At 37.1% G+C, this 13,144-nt stretch overlaps 2 protein-coding genes across 2 annotated transcripts; both read left to right on the top strand.

Annotated features, from left to right (window-relative positions):
- The first annotated feature begins 301 nt into the window (after positions 1–301).
- On the top strand, positions 302–3,379 carry cbx3a (chromobox homolog 3a (HP1 gamma homolog, Drosophila)). The gene is made up of 5 exons (XM_038300229.1): positions 302–453; positions 967–1,117; positions 1,308–1,464; positions 1,591–1,685; positions 2,634–3,379. The coding sequence occupies exons 2-5, from the start codon at positions 975–977 to the stop codon at positions 2,758–2,760; spliced, it is 522 nt and encodes a 173-aa protein (XP_038156157.1). The 5' UTR covers positions 302–453; positions 967–974; the 3' UTR covers positions 2,761–3,379.
- Positions 3,380–5,454: 2,075 nt separating this feature from the next.
- Positions 5,455–12,467, top strand: snx10a (sorting nexin 10a). Its single transcript, XM_038300237.1, has 8 exons — positions 5,455–5,947; positions 8,748–8,771; positions 9,618–9,664; positions 9,820–9,906; positions 9,986–10,086; positions 10,168–10,266; positions 10,345–10,539; positions 11,993–12,467. Exons 3-8 carry the CDS (start codon positions 9,632–9,634, stop codon positions 12,081–12,083), a joined length of 606 nt encoding a protein of 201 aa, XP_038156165.1. The 5' UTR covers positions 5,455–5,947; positions 8,748–8,771; positions 9,618–9,631; the 3' UTR covers positions 12,084–12,467.
- The last annotated feature ends 677 nt before the right edge of the window (positions 12,468–13,144 follow it).

Raw genomic sequence — 13,144 nt, 5'->3', positions numbered from 1 at the left:
TTATAAAAATAAACAAAATAATTTATAATAATGACATTTTAAAATATAAATATTATTTAATTACAGTAATGAATGAATGTTTTAGTTAAAAGGTAACTAAATATGTAATGTTTTCTGTACGTTTTCTTTCATCTTCACCCTCATGGAGCATGAGTTAAAACATAGAAAAGTAAAAAAAAAAAAAAAAACATTACAAAAAATTAAAAACCACCAAAGATTAAAGTATTTTACTTTAATCCGTGACATTTAGATGTGTTTTAAATATGCAGTTATTTATTCAACTAATATACCGTTGAAACGCACGTTGCTCTTTGTTGGAGGGGCTCAGAAGTGTTTCCTTCCGGGTTGCCGTAGCCCACCTACAGCTGGCTTTTCGCGCTATAAGTTAGGGATCCTACGCTATCTGACCGCGTGCGCAGGAAACATTTCAAAAGAGGGACACCATCTTCAGCGGTACGTATGCAAGCTTTACTTTCTCCTAAAAGGTCGCAACTTCGTCGCTTTACTAAACCAAACTTATGGGATGTACGTGGACAGTATTTATCCGTAAGCCTTTAAATAAACCTTTCAGAGTTTACTACCTAGCAACGTTCTCGTCTCTATTGTTATATGTTCGGTAGTAGTTCTTTCCTGGCGGATACACGATACCGTCAGCTTTTGCAACATTTTACCGTATTATATATTATAGTTTTGCATTGCTCAGATGTATAAACCGGGTAATGCACATTAAACTTTAGGATAAACAAAGAAACGCTGAAGGAGGAAACTTGTAGCTTAGCCATATTAGCATGGAGGCTAACGGATTTGGATAGCTAAGGAGCTAATGCATAACTAAGTTCATAGCAGCTTTCATAAAAGGTTGTTTGTCCGCATTTTACAGCAACGGCTGGAGTTAAAACCCACGCTCCTTGTAGTTTTAACCAGTTTTATACTAATGTGTTTTATTCCCCGCCTGTTGTGTTTCAGAATAGAAAATGGGCAAAAAGCAGAACACCAAACCTAGGAAGGAAAATCAGACCCAGGAAGAGCCGGAGGAGTTTGTTGTGGAAAAAGTGATCGACCAGCGCATCGTCAATGGGAAAGTGGAGTTTTATCTGAAGTGGAAAGGATTTACAGAGTGAGTTCCCCTTCTCCTCTCGCTGGAAGTGCTTCCCTGGGATGGGGGTTGTGCTGTACATTTGAATGCACTCCTTGAGGATGTGCTAGTCTTGCTGTATTTATTTGCTTAGCTTGGATACATGTAATTTTGCTGATATTTAGCTACCTGTTTAGGAAAATATCATGTTCCTCTCTATTTGCTCACTTAGTGCTGATAACACCTGGGAGCCCGAAGAGAACCTGGACTGCCCTGAACTCATTTCAGCCTTTCTGGAAGCTCAGAAAAACATCAAGGAGAAGCCTGCAGCTGTAAAGAGAAAGGCCTCCACAGAAGAGCCAGAGACAGATTCTTCCAAGAAAACTGATGTAATTATTTGATATTAGCTGATTTAATCAGTACAGTTTAATGTTAAATTATCAAAGATTTCTTCCAGGTTTGGGAGTAGAAAGAGAATGCTTAGTTTCTTACAAGTATTTTCCCTCTCATTGTAGGCTGAAAGCCCGCGTGGCTTTGCCAGAAATCTGGACCCAGAGAGAATAATTGGTGCAACAGATAGTAGTGGGGAGTTGATGTTCCTGATGAAATGGTAAGTTAATTTTGTTTTTCAGATAGAGTAAATGTTTGGGTTATTTTACAAAAAATAGGGGCTGAAATACATTTAGGTGTTGTCTGTTTCAAATCAAGGCAAAGCTTATTGTGGAGGATTTTCGTTATTTTTTTTAAAGATCAAAAATGCGCATGCAGGGCATGGTGAAGCTAATTTCTCCCCGTGCACGCTCTGTTTAAAAGTTGGTGTTCCCATTGCTCATACAAGCTTACTGTCCCCTAACATCTGCCCTAAATCCCTCAATCACTATATAGAGCAGGAACTGTATAGTTGGCTTTGTAACAAACTCGGTTAACTTACTGTTTGCACAGATGATCGCTGCTTTTTGCTCCCTTGGTCACGTAAATTCACCACTGCGCGGGGCCTGCACCATCTTTATTAGTGGGAGCGGGCCACTGTAACAGCAAATTCAATAATGCTTTGCGAGGAGAGCTCTCTATGTAAAGCATTTCAGGATATATCTGCATTCCTGAGGCCTTTTCTTATACGCTTCATATACACCTTTTCTCCTTAAATAAGTCTCCTTAATATATAGCTAGCTCTTGCTCATAGAAAACACATTTATTCTGCAGGAATAAGCTTTTAGCTCTGTTACACTGGTAGCCAAGTAATCGACATTTCGTCGTTAGGATTCACCCTGTGTTTTTTTGTGCAATGACAATAAAGGATGTCTAAGTCTAATCCATAAAGGGTACTGAATATTTCAGATTAATTCTCATGTGGTGATAAAAACTTTCAGCTTCTGGAAAGAACTCACAGGCTTTGATAAATAGTCAATTGTCATGAACCCAGAGCCCTGACATGATGATGCTCATCTTCATAGTGACTTATTAACTGTAGGATGAAGTCGTCTGTCCCAACGTTCATTGTTGGCTATATTAATGTTATTTATTTATCCCCCTCTTCACACCTTTGTATTTCTTTCAGGAAAGGATCAGATGAAGCTGATTTGGTCCCGGCACGCGAGGCTAACAAACGGTGCCCTCAGGTGGTCATATCTTTTTATGAGGAGCGACTGACATGGCATTCCTGTCCAGAGGATGAAGCTCAGTGATTCTCTGGTCTCTGCTGTTATTTGCACCACCTTTATTTGTTTTGTTCCTCAAGCCTGGAATCCTCCCCCTGGCCTGCCTCTTAGTTTTAGCCATCTTTGGACATTTTTCTACTTTTGTATTTAGACAGTGGTGGAGAACTGTTGAAGCGGCTAATGTCTGTGACAGAATTCTTTCAGTGATGTAATAACGGTCTTCAATAGAGCTACATGCCTCCTTCTGTGTTTTAATTCTGAGTGACTACTTGAAGATATTAAGCTGTCTTTTTTTTTTCTTTTTTCTATCCTGTTCAAGTCTAGATGTTGGGTTTGTGCTTATGCAAATGCTTAATGTGTTTATGAAAGTACATTTCGTTTACGGGGTGTAAATATGAAGTTGCATAAAAATCAAATGTTTCATGTACATTTTTATAGCTTAAGCTTTTTTTTTCTTTTTTTTTTTTACTACCTACCTAAGAATAAGGGAATCAGAAAAAAAAATGTAGATCTTATTTATAGAGATCTTAACTGGCATTAAGAGTTGAACTTTGGACCTTTAAGCATGTTGTTGATGGTTTCCAAGGCTATGCCTATTGTTTAGTGTTGCATTAAGGTCAATTAAAGGAATTTGGAGTTAATATATGGTTTTTGTGGGGTTGTGTTTAGAGTTCCTAAGCAATTCTACAAAATTACTTTTACGTTTTATTTGAAGAAAAAAAATGCATTTAAATCAACAAAATTTATGCTACTTCAATAGTCCTGCTGACCACTTAAGACAATTTACTCTAAAGCCATATTTGCTGGAATCCCATAAACGTGTATATGTTCAAATGCATTGGCAATTGGATGACCTTGCCCAAGGGCCCATTAAAATGTGGCAGCATGCTGGAACTGAAGCAACTTTTAGACGGGTCATAACTTCCTCCACTTTATGAAGATTTAGAAAGTTAATCTGGACCTGATGAAAAGGTTGGTAAAATGGTTGTGTTGGAAGTATTGGTCCCAGTATTTCAGAATCTACTCACCCAATAGGATCTAAAGAGGCTTAAAAAAATCTTGAAAATTTGCATAAGGGAGATGGTAGAGTGAATAAATGACAGTGGCTAGTGTGAGGGACAAATGCAGAAAACGTAACCTTGAAGGTGCTGGGATAGGCTACAGCAGCACAAGTCCCACGCAGGAACCTGGAGCAACGTCTACATAGGATCATTAAAATGACAATTCAGATCTGAAAAAAAGATTCTTGATATTTATCCTGCAACGTTTGGATGGTAGATCACAAAAATTTGGATTTTTCAATCTTTTTCTTGCTTTAGTGGTACTGAAACTGAAGATTTTCTATTTAACATCACAGCTCATCTGAGCAGTGTTTCTGCCCATCCCTTTATGACCACACTCTTACATTACAAAGCTCAAATATTATGAAAACAAGTTTCTTCGTTTATAGTCTTCCAAAGGCTTTTAGACCAACCAGCCCCAACAGTGAAATACGGAGTGTGGTCAAACTAGAAAATTTTGCAGTGATTACATAAAGCTGCTAGAGCAAGATGCCCAGGATCTCGTAAATACTTTTGATTCTATGCTGAATCTTCCACAAAGAATTAAGCAGATGTAAGCAATTCTATACTCAAAGGGGCAAAAAGTACAGTACTAGCAAGGTGCATGTGAAAAATTATAAATATCTCTGTAGGTATGACTTGCAAATATGGTGCAGACATCTGAAACTAAAAGAAAAGTATGACTGAGCATAAAACCTTGTTTTTAATGCATCATAACCCCTATTTTCAAATTCAATTACCTAAATTCTGACAATGAAATCAATTCAAGATCCTATAGTGAACCCAGTATGAAATCCACCACGGAAACTCTTTGGTTGTCTTGGAATAAAAAGCGAATGCACATAAATGTCAAAAGGTCTATTTCAAGTATTTGCTAATTTAAAGGGGCATTTAAACGCATTACAATATCTTAAAAAAAAAAAGTATTTTTGTTACTGATTTCAGAATGTGAAACTCTTATAGATCCATTACATAGAGTTATATATCTTACGTCTTGATTTGCTGTATTTGCTCTATTTTTATTTATTACTGCTTTCAGATATAAAAATGTTAGCCTGACGTAGTCCGACTCAATTCTAGTCAGAATATGAGTCTGATACTGCTCCATAGAGCTGTGATTATGGGGCGTGTTTTGAACGAACCAGGAAAAAAATGCCTCTGTACTCAATTGGATAGACCTACAACCAATAAGAGCAACGGAGTGCGTGACGTATGTCAAAGCGAGGCATAGTTGTTGTCCACAAAAATCAAAGCGTGCAGTTGCACGCCTAGAATAAGAAGATGAGCCTTGATCGCGTTTCTCTGTTCCTCTTTTAAAATTAATTTGCTGTCGATATCTTCTAGAACAGACCTAATAGCAGAATCTACTCACCCAAACTCTCCAGCGGCAGCCATTATTGTTGTCACCCAAGCGCGCTTTGGTCACGTGGTTGATAACGTTACTCTTGATCATCTGTCCATCATCGTATAAAGCCCGCCCTGACAATTTGATTGGATCGCCTGACAGTGGGCTTTAATACTCGTGCTACTATGGAGCAGAGCCAGACCGAACTTCCCCGAACTCAAACCTTGTGGGCGGGACTAAGTTCGGACTGGCACCCAGGCTATAAAAATGTAGTGGATGATTTTTGTTTTTCAAACATTCTTGACAGGAAAACAAATAATTTTGGAGAGTGATGAAAGAATCATAAAAAAAAAACCTAATTGATTCTAAAAAAAAAAAAGGTTTAATAACAATCAAACATGTCGGATTAACATGTATTAAATTTCTGCCTGAGCTCTGTAGGGTCAATGTCCAAGCAAGCAGGTTCCTCCCACCAGCTGATACCACTTAGCCGGCTGATTAGGGGGACAAACAGGTGGGATGCAAAACTACAAGTGATCCTCTCCCTTCAGCAGAGGTTTTCACTAATTTCTCCTATATGCCTGTGTTTTAGAAAGCAAATAAACAAAGGGGGGAAAAAAGCATAATAAAAGAAAGCATTTTTTGTTGCTGTATGTTTAGCCCACAGAAGGAGGTCCCACTGAGCTTTTAGTGGTTATTAGTCGAGCTTCACACTAGGAGGGGCTGAGCTTCCAGCCAGAGCCCTCAACCGGTCACTCTCTGTTCACAAACATCGGAGTAAGTCTCTGTAATTGAAGAGAAAAGAAAGGTAGGAACCTACTAAATAAATGCATAATCTCTGTGGAGTTTAGGTTATTACTTTATCGAATTTATTTCAGATAATTCTGATTGAGCAGCTGAGGTTTCTGACTTGTGCAGTGGTAATTGCTAGTGATGGGCAAGTGAAGCCTCATGAAGCAATGAAGCTTTCCAACGCAAAGTGTTGAAAAAAGTTCATTACTCGATGCTTCATTCATCACTCACTAGTGACATCTGCTGGTGAAACTGTAACAGCCTTGTTACTCAGTTGGATCATACTTCCAAATATTAGGAAATGCAATATTGTCACAAAGTTTTCATCAAACTCATGTTTAGTAAGAGGAGAATCCTATTCAATTGTCATGTTTTAATGATTAAAATGATTTGTAGCCAATCTAATCCTTGACCATCAGTGGTGGTGTTAGGTTTTCTTTTATGTCATGGACTTATTAGACAATGAAGATATGTGTTACTTTAATGTATTGAGAACTGAGTGACTGTTGCTGCAGACTCTGTGTACTTTGAGCTTGAAACTTGCTTACTTAAAGACAGAATTTGTTTAAAATCCTCTCTTCCTAGGAGTTCTAGTTCTGATTCTTAATATTAAGTTACACATAGAGTTTGCCTCTTCTAATGGCTTTTAGTCTGGTTTTGATGTGTGATTCTGATGCATCTCCTGATTAAACAAAAGAAAATATAGAAATTTCTGGATTTTAGGTTTAATTGTTTTTATTTAGGAATAGGACTTTTTTCACAGTTTCAGGTTGTGATCTGTCATCTCATAATACTCCCACATATGAGAGGTTTTTCTCTTTTTTGACGGCTCCATTACAACCACTGCTGATGAAAACTGTTCTGCTGATACCAAACCACCTACTACAACCCACAAAGCAACAGGATTCATCGCGCTTTTATTTTGAAAACCGACACGCAAACTGAAGCAGTCACGTGACCAATGTAATGCGAGGCCTTGTTTGTTGCCAGTCACGTGGTTTTCAACAAGAAAACACAGGCCTCGAAGCGGGGCTTCATTGACACGCCCCCTTATTACTCGGTACAAGCCTCGAAGCCTGGCTTCAGATAGCCCACCACTAGTAATTGCATAAAAAATGGTGTCAAAGACCAGAAATCCTAACTAGACTGCATTTTCATTAAACAAGTCGTGAAATCAGTGCTAAAGTATAGTTAAGTGTAGAATTTATTATAAAACGATCTACCTTGTTCTAAATTATGACATAAATATCAGCACTTTTTCACAAGTGTCATTTCTCCTACAGATTTTAAGTAAATGTACTTCCTAATGTCTCTGCCATTTCTCTCTGCCATTAAATTTAAACCTGTTTAGACCTCTTCAGCAGACATTCTCATCAACCTCAAAGTCAAGAGGCATGTCCTCTTGGCTGAGGAATTGATTGTTAAAGGCTTGTGTTGCTAATAATAGTAGCTTGGTAAGAGTGCAAAGTAATTTGTAAACTCCACTGGTTCTCCAACCTACTGTTGTAACATGGCTGAGGTGTGATGCTCTCCTCAGATCAAAGTTCTTGCTTTAAAGGAACATAAATTGTATTACCAGAACCTTTTCGTTTTAATCTGGCACCCCCTTTAATTTCTGTTGGGGTGGATTTTTCAAGTTTTTATTCATATTCATCATTGGATGTGATTCTAAACTTTGACTGAACCATTAATAAACAAGAAGAATGCACTTTGGTTTAACAGATTCTATAGTATCCATTAGATTTTCCACTAAATCTGTGTACTAAAATCCATAGAATGAAATGATTGCACTTTATTGATTTCACATGGGAGAAATTTACCTCCGTGCTTAACCCATGCCCTTGGGGAGCAGTGGGCTGCCATTGTGTGGTGCCCGGTGAGCCGTATGGGGTTAAGGGTCTTGCCCAGAGACCCAGGGTGCAGGCTGTGGGGATCGAACCGGGTACTTGCAAACTTCTCAGAGCAAAAATGCACTGCTCGAACCACTAGGCAAACATTACCCAAAAAGCATGAAAAAGCTTCCGGTCTGAGATTTAAAATGCACCAATTTGGCCTTTATCAACTCCAGTTGTAATCTTTTACTTTACCATAGAACATAACAGAGAAAATTTGTCTTTTATTTTAGGTTTAGTAGGTTTTAGTTGTTAATATTATAAGGTTATGTCAGTAAATTACCATTCAAAGTGCATCAAAATGAAACTTCTGGTTGATGTGGTGATATATTTTTAATTTCATTTTAAGTGACCCCAAATTGATGCCAATCAATATTTTATTTCCTGCTAAACACTTATGCAAAACTGTTTAACTGCAATCTTTGTGTCGGCTAGTAATTCAAGGAAGGTATGAGAATCACATTCTCTGCAGCCAATGTGTGACAACCATCTCACCAGACATGCTTTTGTAAAAACAATTGACCGTCCAATAAAAGGTCTATTCTTCTTTGACGCCAAGAAATGTGCCATGACTTGTCAATTAGGAGTCATGGACATGAGTAGACGGTCTTGCTTCCTCAGAGGAAGGTAATTTCATGTGACATTTTGCATAGTGCATCTACAGATTAGATATGGACTTAGAATGTTTGGTCCTATTGATGAACTCTGCTGGAGGCATCTCTCATGTAATGTGTCAAAGGACACATGTCAATAACTTGCAGAAATCTCTAGATTTGCCTGACCATATCCCCTTTCCTAACTCTGCTTGACCATATGAGGGGAGACGTTGTGCAATCTATATGAGTCTCTCTTAAAATAATAAACTGTTGACATTTTTAATCGCTGTCCTCTTGATGACTTTTAGTTTTGTTTTTGTTTTTTCAGGCTGAAACGAAAGGCTAGACCAAGGTGAGATGACTTTAACATAGATTTCTATCATCTGAATACTCCTGTCTGCAACCTTGCAGCAGTTTAAATGTAATTTTTCAGTTTTGCTTAAAGTAATTGAAACTGAAGTCAGTATTTGTTTGTACTGGAAATTGAGGTGAGAGGCAATGGATAATGGGTGTTACTGTGCAAAAATTGTACTAGGAGGAAATTGGTATAAGTGGTTTGGGTAAGCATGATTATTGGATTTATTTATAACTGTTGCATTGTTGACTTGGATGTTGTTGACTTACTGAATGCTTTGATATGTCCATTACTAGTAGCTGTTTTGGAGGGTTATCAATAGCTCTCTACTCCTTCCAAACCCTTGTTATGAAAATGATTAGATGATGAGAATTTGATGGTCATTTTAAACCTGACCTGCCTTGATATATTCTGGTATAATTCAATTTACTTTGAGTCAGAGGCCTACCTTGGTTAAGGGCCACCCTAGCTTGGATAAGGAATCTGTATTTGAACAAAATGAAGGCATTGATCTTCTCACTCAGGAATAATGTATATTACATATGTTGGAAATCTTAACTGCTTACATTTTTTAGTTTACTTGGACACTGCCCTATCCCTTAAAGTAGGTTTACCAAGTAATTTGTCAGCTTTAAAGTAACATTTTGTTCCCCTTATCCCTTGCCTGAATTATGTCCATTTTTTTTTTTTTTTTTTACACCATTGAGTCCTCATTTATTGCTAGCTAAGACTCCAGAGATTTCATGCCCAGAAAGCAAAGGTCTTTTTTTTTTTTTTTTTTTTTAAGGCAAAGTTAATATCTCTGACATATATAATATGTTATTTCTTTGATATTCTGTACAGAATCTGTACCAGTTATGGACAGTTTCCTGGATAATCTCTCAAAATCTGTAAGTATTCAAATATAACATTTACCATTTCATTCTTCAGTTTTCTTTGGCTTTCCTGGAATATTGGATTGAACTGGCCAATAAGGTCAACAAAATAAACCCTTGTTTTAACTTTATCTTCAGCTTTGAGGTGATGGATTATTTTTCTCTTCCAGGAATTTGTAAGCATTTGTGTTCAAGAACCAAGACTTCACAAAGATGACCTTTGGCACACTTATGTCGACTACGAGATCTGTTTACATGTAAGTGATCTTGGATATTGATCTTGTACGTCTGTCTGTAAACATGTTTGATCAGAGTAATTTAACATTTGTCTTTCAGACCAACAGCATGTGTTTTCGAAAAAAGGCTTCTTGTGTAAGGAGGCGTTACAGTGACTTTGTTTGGCTGCGCAATTGTCTGCAGAGAAATGCTCTGATAATGTAAGTTGAAATTCTGGATTATTGTACAAAATATTTGCTACATTTATTAATGTAGAATTTCTATTTGAATGTCTTGTGCAGAGAATTGCCCAAACTGCCACCTTGGAACCCCTTTTTTAGTTTGAAGAACAAAGAGCAGGTATCCAAGAGAATGAACGGCCTACAGGAGTTTTTAGAAAAGTTAGTTGTTTCATTAAACTTCTGTCATAGGTTTTAATGTCAGCCGAACTTCTTTTAATAGTGTTTTTTTTTTTTCAGAGTACTTCAGAATCCCCTACTGTTATCAGACAGTCGGCTCCATCTCTTCCTGCAGTCGGATCTCAGCATCACAAAGATTGAAAGGTGTGCGCTTGGTAAGACCAGGTACACGGTAGCTGAGGCTATTCAACAGTCCAGAGGTGGATTTTATAGCGGTTCAGATGACAAGAATTCTTGTGACTCGGATTGTGAAAGGTGAGTTATAGTGCTCGCTTGTAAAAGTGGTGTAATTCCTTGAACTTTGACATTGTCACAATTTGTTGTACTACCACTCCCCCTGGATTTATAATTTAAATCTCTTTGTCACACAATGGGGAAATTACATCTCTGCATCTTAACCCACCCCCTTGGGGAGCAGTGGGCTGCCATTGTGTGGCGCCTGCAGAGCAGTGTGGGGTTAAGTGTTTTGTTTAGAGCCCCAGGGTGGAAGCTGTGGGGATCGAACAGAGTACTTGCAATTCCACAAGAAGGAATAATACAATATGGAAAAGAAATGTAGGTTTTTCTTTAAACGTATGAAATGTTATGCATTTTTATTCAGCTTCCTTATTTTATGCTTTGTTGCAGTTAAAAGTATGGTTTTGGTTTTTCCTCAACAGATTTTCACATCCAGAAACTTAAACAACATCTTACAACTTTATTTTGTCCAATTAAAAAAAAAAAAAAAAAAAAAAAAAAAAAAAAATCGAACACTCACCGCTTGGATTAATTTGTATATATGCATTTTAATCCAGATTCACAATTGAATTTTGTTCATAAATGTACTTTGTTATGAAACCATCCATTGTAGCTCTGATTGTATATTTAGGAAGTTCCACTCAAGAAGTTGAAAGGAGCCTACATTGTGATGCTGCCATTATTCAAATGGCTTACTTATACGATGGACATCAGGGATCTGCCATAAAGCATTACATGTTGTCCCACAAAGTAAAATTTTTGGCTTTATTTTTATCAGGGCAATGTATACTAAAGCAGATTTAAGGTACAGTGCAAGATTTTGATGATTTTTTTTAAAGACCTGCCCTCTCCACCTTAAAAAAAAAAAAAAAAAAAAAAAAAAAAAAAGCACATTCACAACCTTGCACCCACTCCCGAGAGGGAACACCCATCAAATGCATTTAGAACATGCACAACCGCAACCAATTTCTCCTCGTGCACGCCATGTTTAGAAGAGGAAACGCATAGCCACAATGATTGACAATTAGGAAGAGAACTTATTTTGATGATCCACTTGAAAAAAGAACATCCTCCACTATACCTTTTAATCTATCACAGCTGGCTGAAATTTAATGACATTCAAGGGACATTACAAAGCTGGTAATCTTCTTAAACCATGGTTTTCTTCTGTGGATATGTATGCTCATGAAAACATGGGTGGAGATGCAGATTTCCTGTTAGTTTTTATATGGTGCTCTGCTTTAAACAGCTCTAACTTTCTATCATTTTATACCACCTTCATTATACTTTTGGTTCAGTTTTTTTTTATTTTTAGGCAAGCTTTAAGAACTGTCAGAGCAGTTCTTTTTATACTAGGTATTCAATTGCATTTTTACTAATTAGATCGTGTCTGCAACCATCAAGTGTTTATTTAAAATGCCTTTCCAATATTTTAACATTTGGATGTTTAATCTGTTTTCTCTTTGTGTAGCTCTGCATCTTCGGGTCTGGGATTAAGCATAGACTCCAAGGCTCAAGAAAGTCCTGTCCTCTTCCATCATTCATCTGAAAGAGATCCATAATGGTGTGGTCTCTTAGAATTTGTATTGAAACCATAACGTCTTCCTTCTGAGTATAAATCATTGTTTGCTGTTTGTGATGCACCTTCCAGCTCTTTGTATCCACCAAAAGGTGCATAGATTTTATTTCTAATATCCTGCTTAGGCCATCATTTTTTATAATGTGCCTCATTGTACTATGATGTAAAGACCTCACTTATTGAAGTGCTATATTTGTCGGGGGGGATTGATTATATTTAAAAAAAATGTATAATGAATGTCATGGAGAAATCTTAAATATTTCTGATACATTTTATTTGTGCTCAATGTTGCCCTGTTTTGGCAAGCACATTTTGAATTTTTTTTTTATATTCACTTCTTTGTTTATGATCTGCCAAAGGATAAATAAATGTCTTTTTTAAAAATATTTTCATGCAGTTTTGAGAATTTCTCTTGTCAAGACTTCAGCATTGACATATTTTTGCATTGTGCTAACACTCCAGTAGAGGGAGTGTAGACAGCATCACAAAGTGAGGTACAGAGGGCTGGTCAGAAATGAGAACCATGTACTGTAAAGAGCATTAAAGCCCACTCACTCAGGCCAGTGTGGGGAAATGGGAATATGCTGTGGTACTCATCAACTTTATTAACATTTTTTTAAATTGAGTGGAAAAGTTAAACTAGCTATAAATGACTGTTCTGTATTTACCCTCAATCATATTTACTGACAAACCTAATGGTGTAAAATTCTGAAAACCCTTTTTCTGCCGTAGAAAATTAACCTTTAATATCACCTTCTGTTACAGCATGCAGAGGGAACTCTTCTCCTTTCTCTTTACATCATACAGAATCTTTATGCCCTCTTTTCATCTCTCCTCAGATTTTCTACTGGATTTTTTTTTTTTTTTTAAGCCAGAACTTTTCTTTTTCAATGTGTTTTTGAGAAAATGTCTTGGAAGCTATTTAGATTTATTTTCCAGTACACCAAATTTTGATTTAACAATTGTACTTGAGTGTCAAAAGCTTATGCCACACACTTGCATCCCCAGGACATTTTGGAAGACAAGCTGAACACATCACAGATC

Source organism: Cyprinodon tularosa, unplaced genomic scaffold (genome assembly GCF_016077235.1).
Source record: "Cyprinodon tularosa strain WSP-4 unplaced genomic scaffold, ASM1607723v1 ctg443, whole genome shotgun sequence".
NCBI classification, from domain to species: Eukaryota; Metazoa; Chordata; class Actinopteri; order Cyprinodontiformes; family Cyprinodontidae; genus Cyprinodon; species Cyprinodon tularosa.
This window is presented reverse-complemented; position numbering and strand designations above follow the sequence as displayed.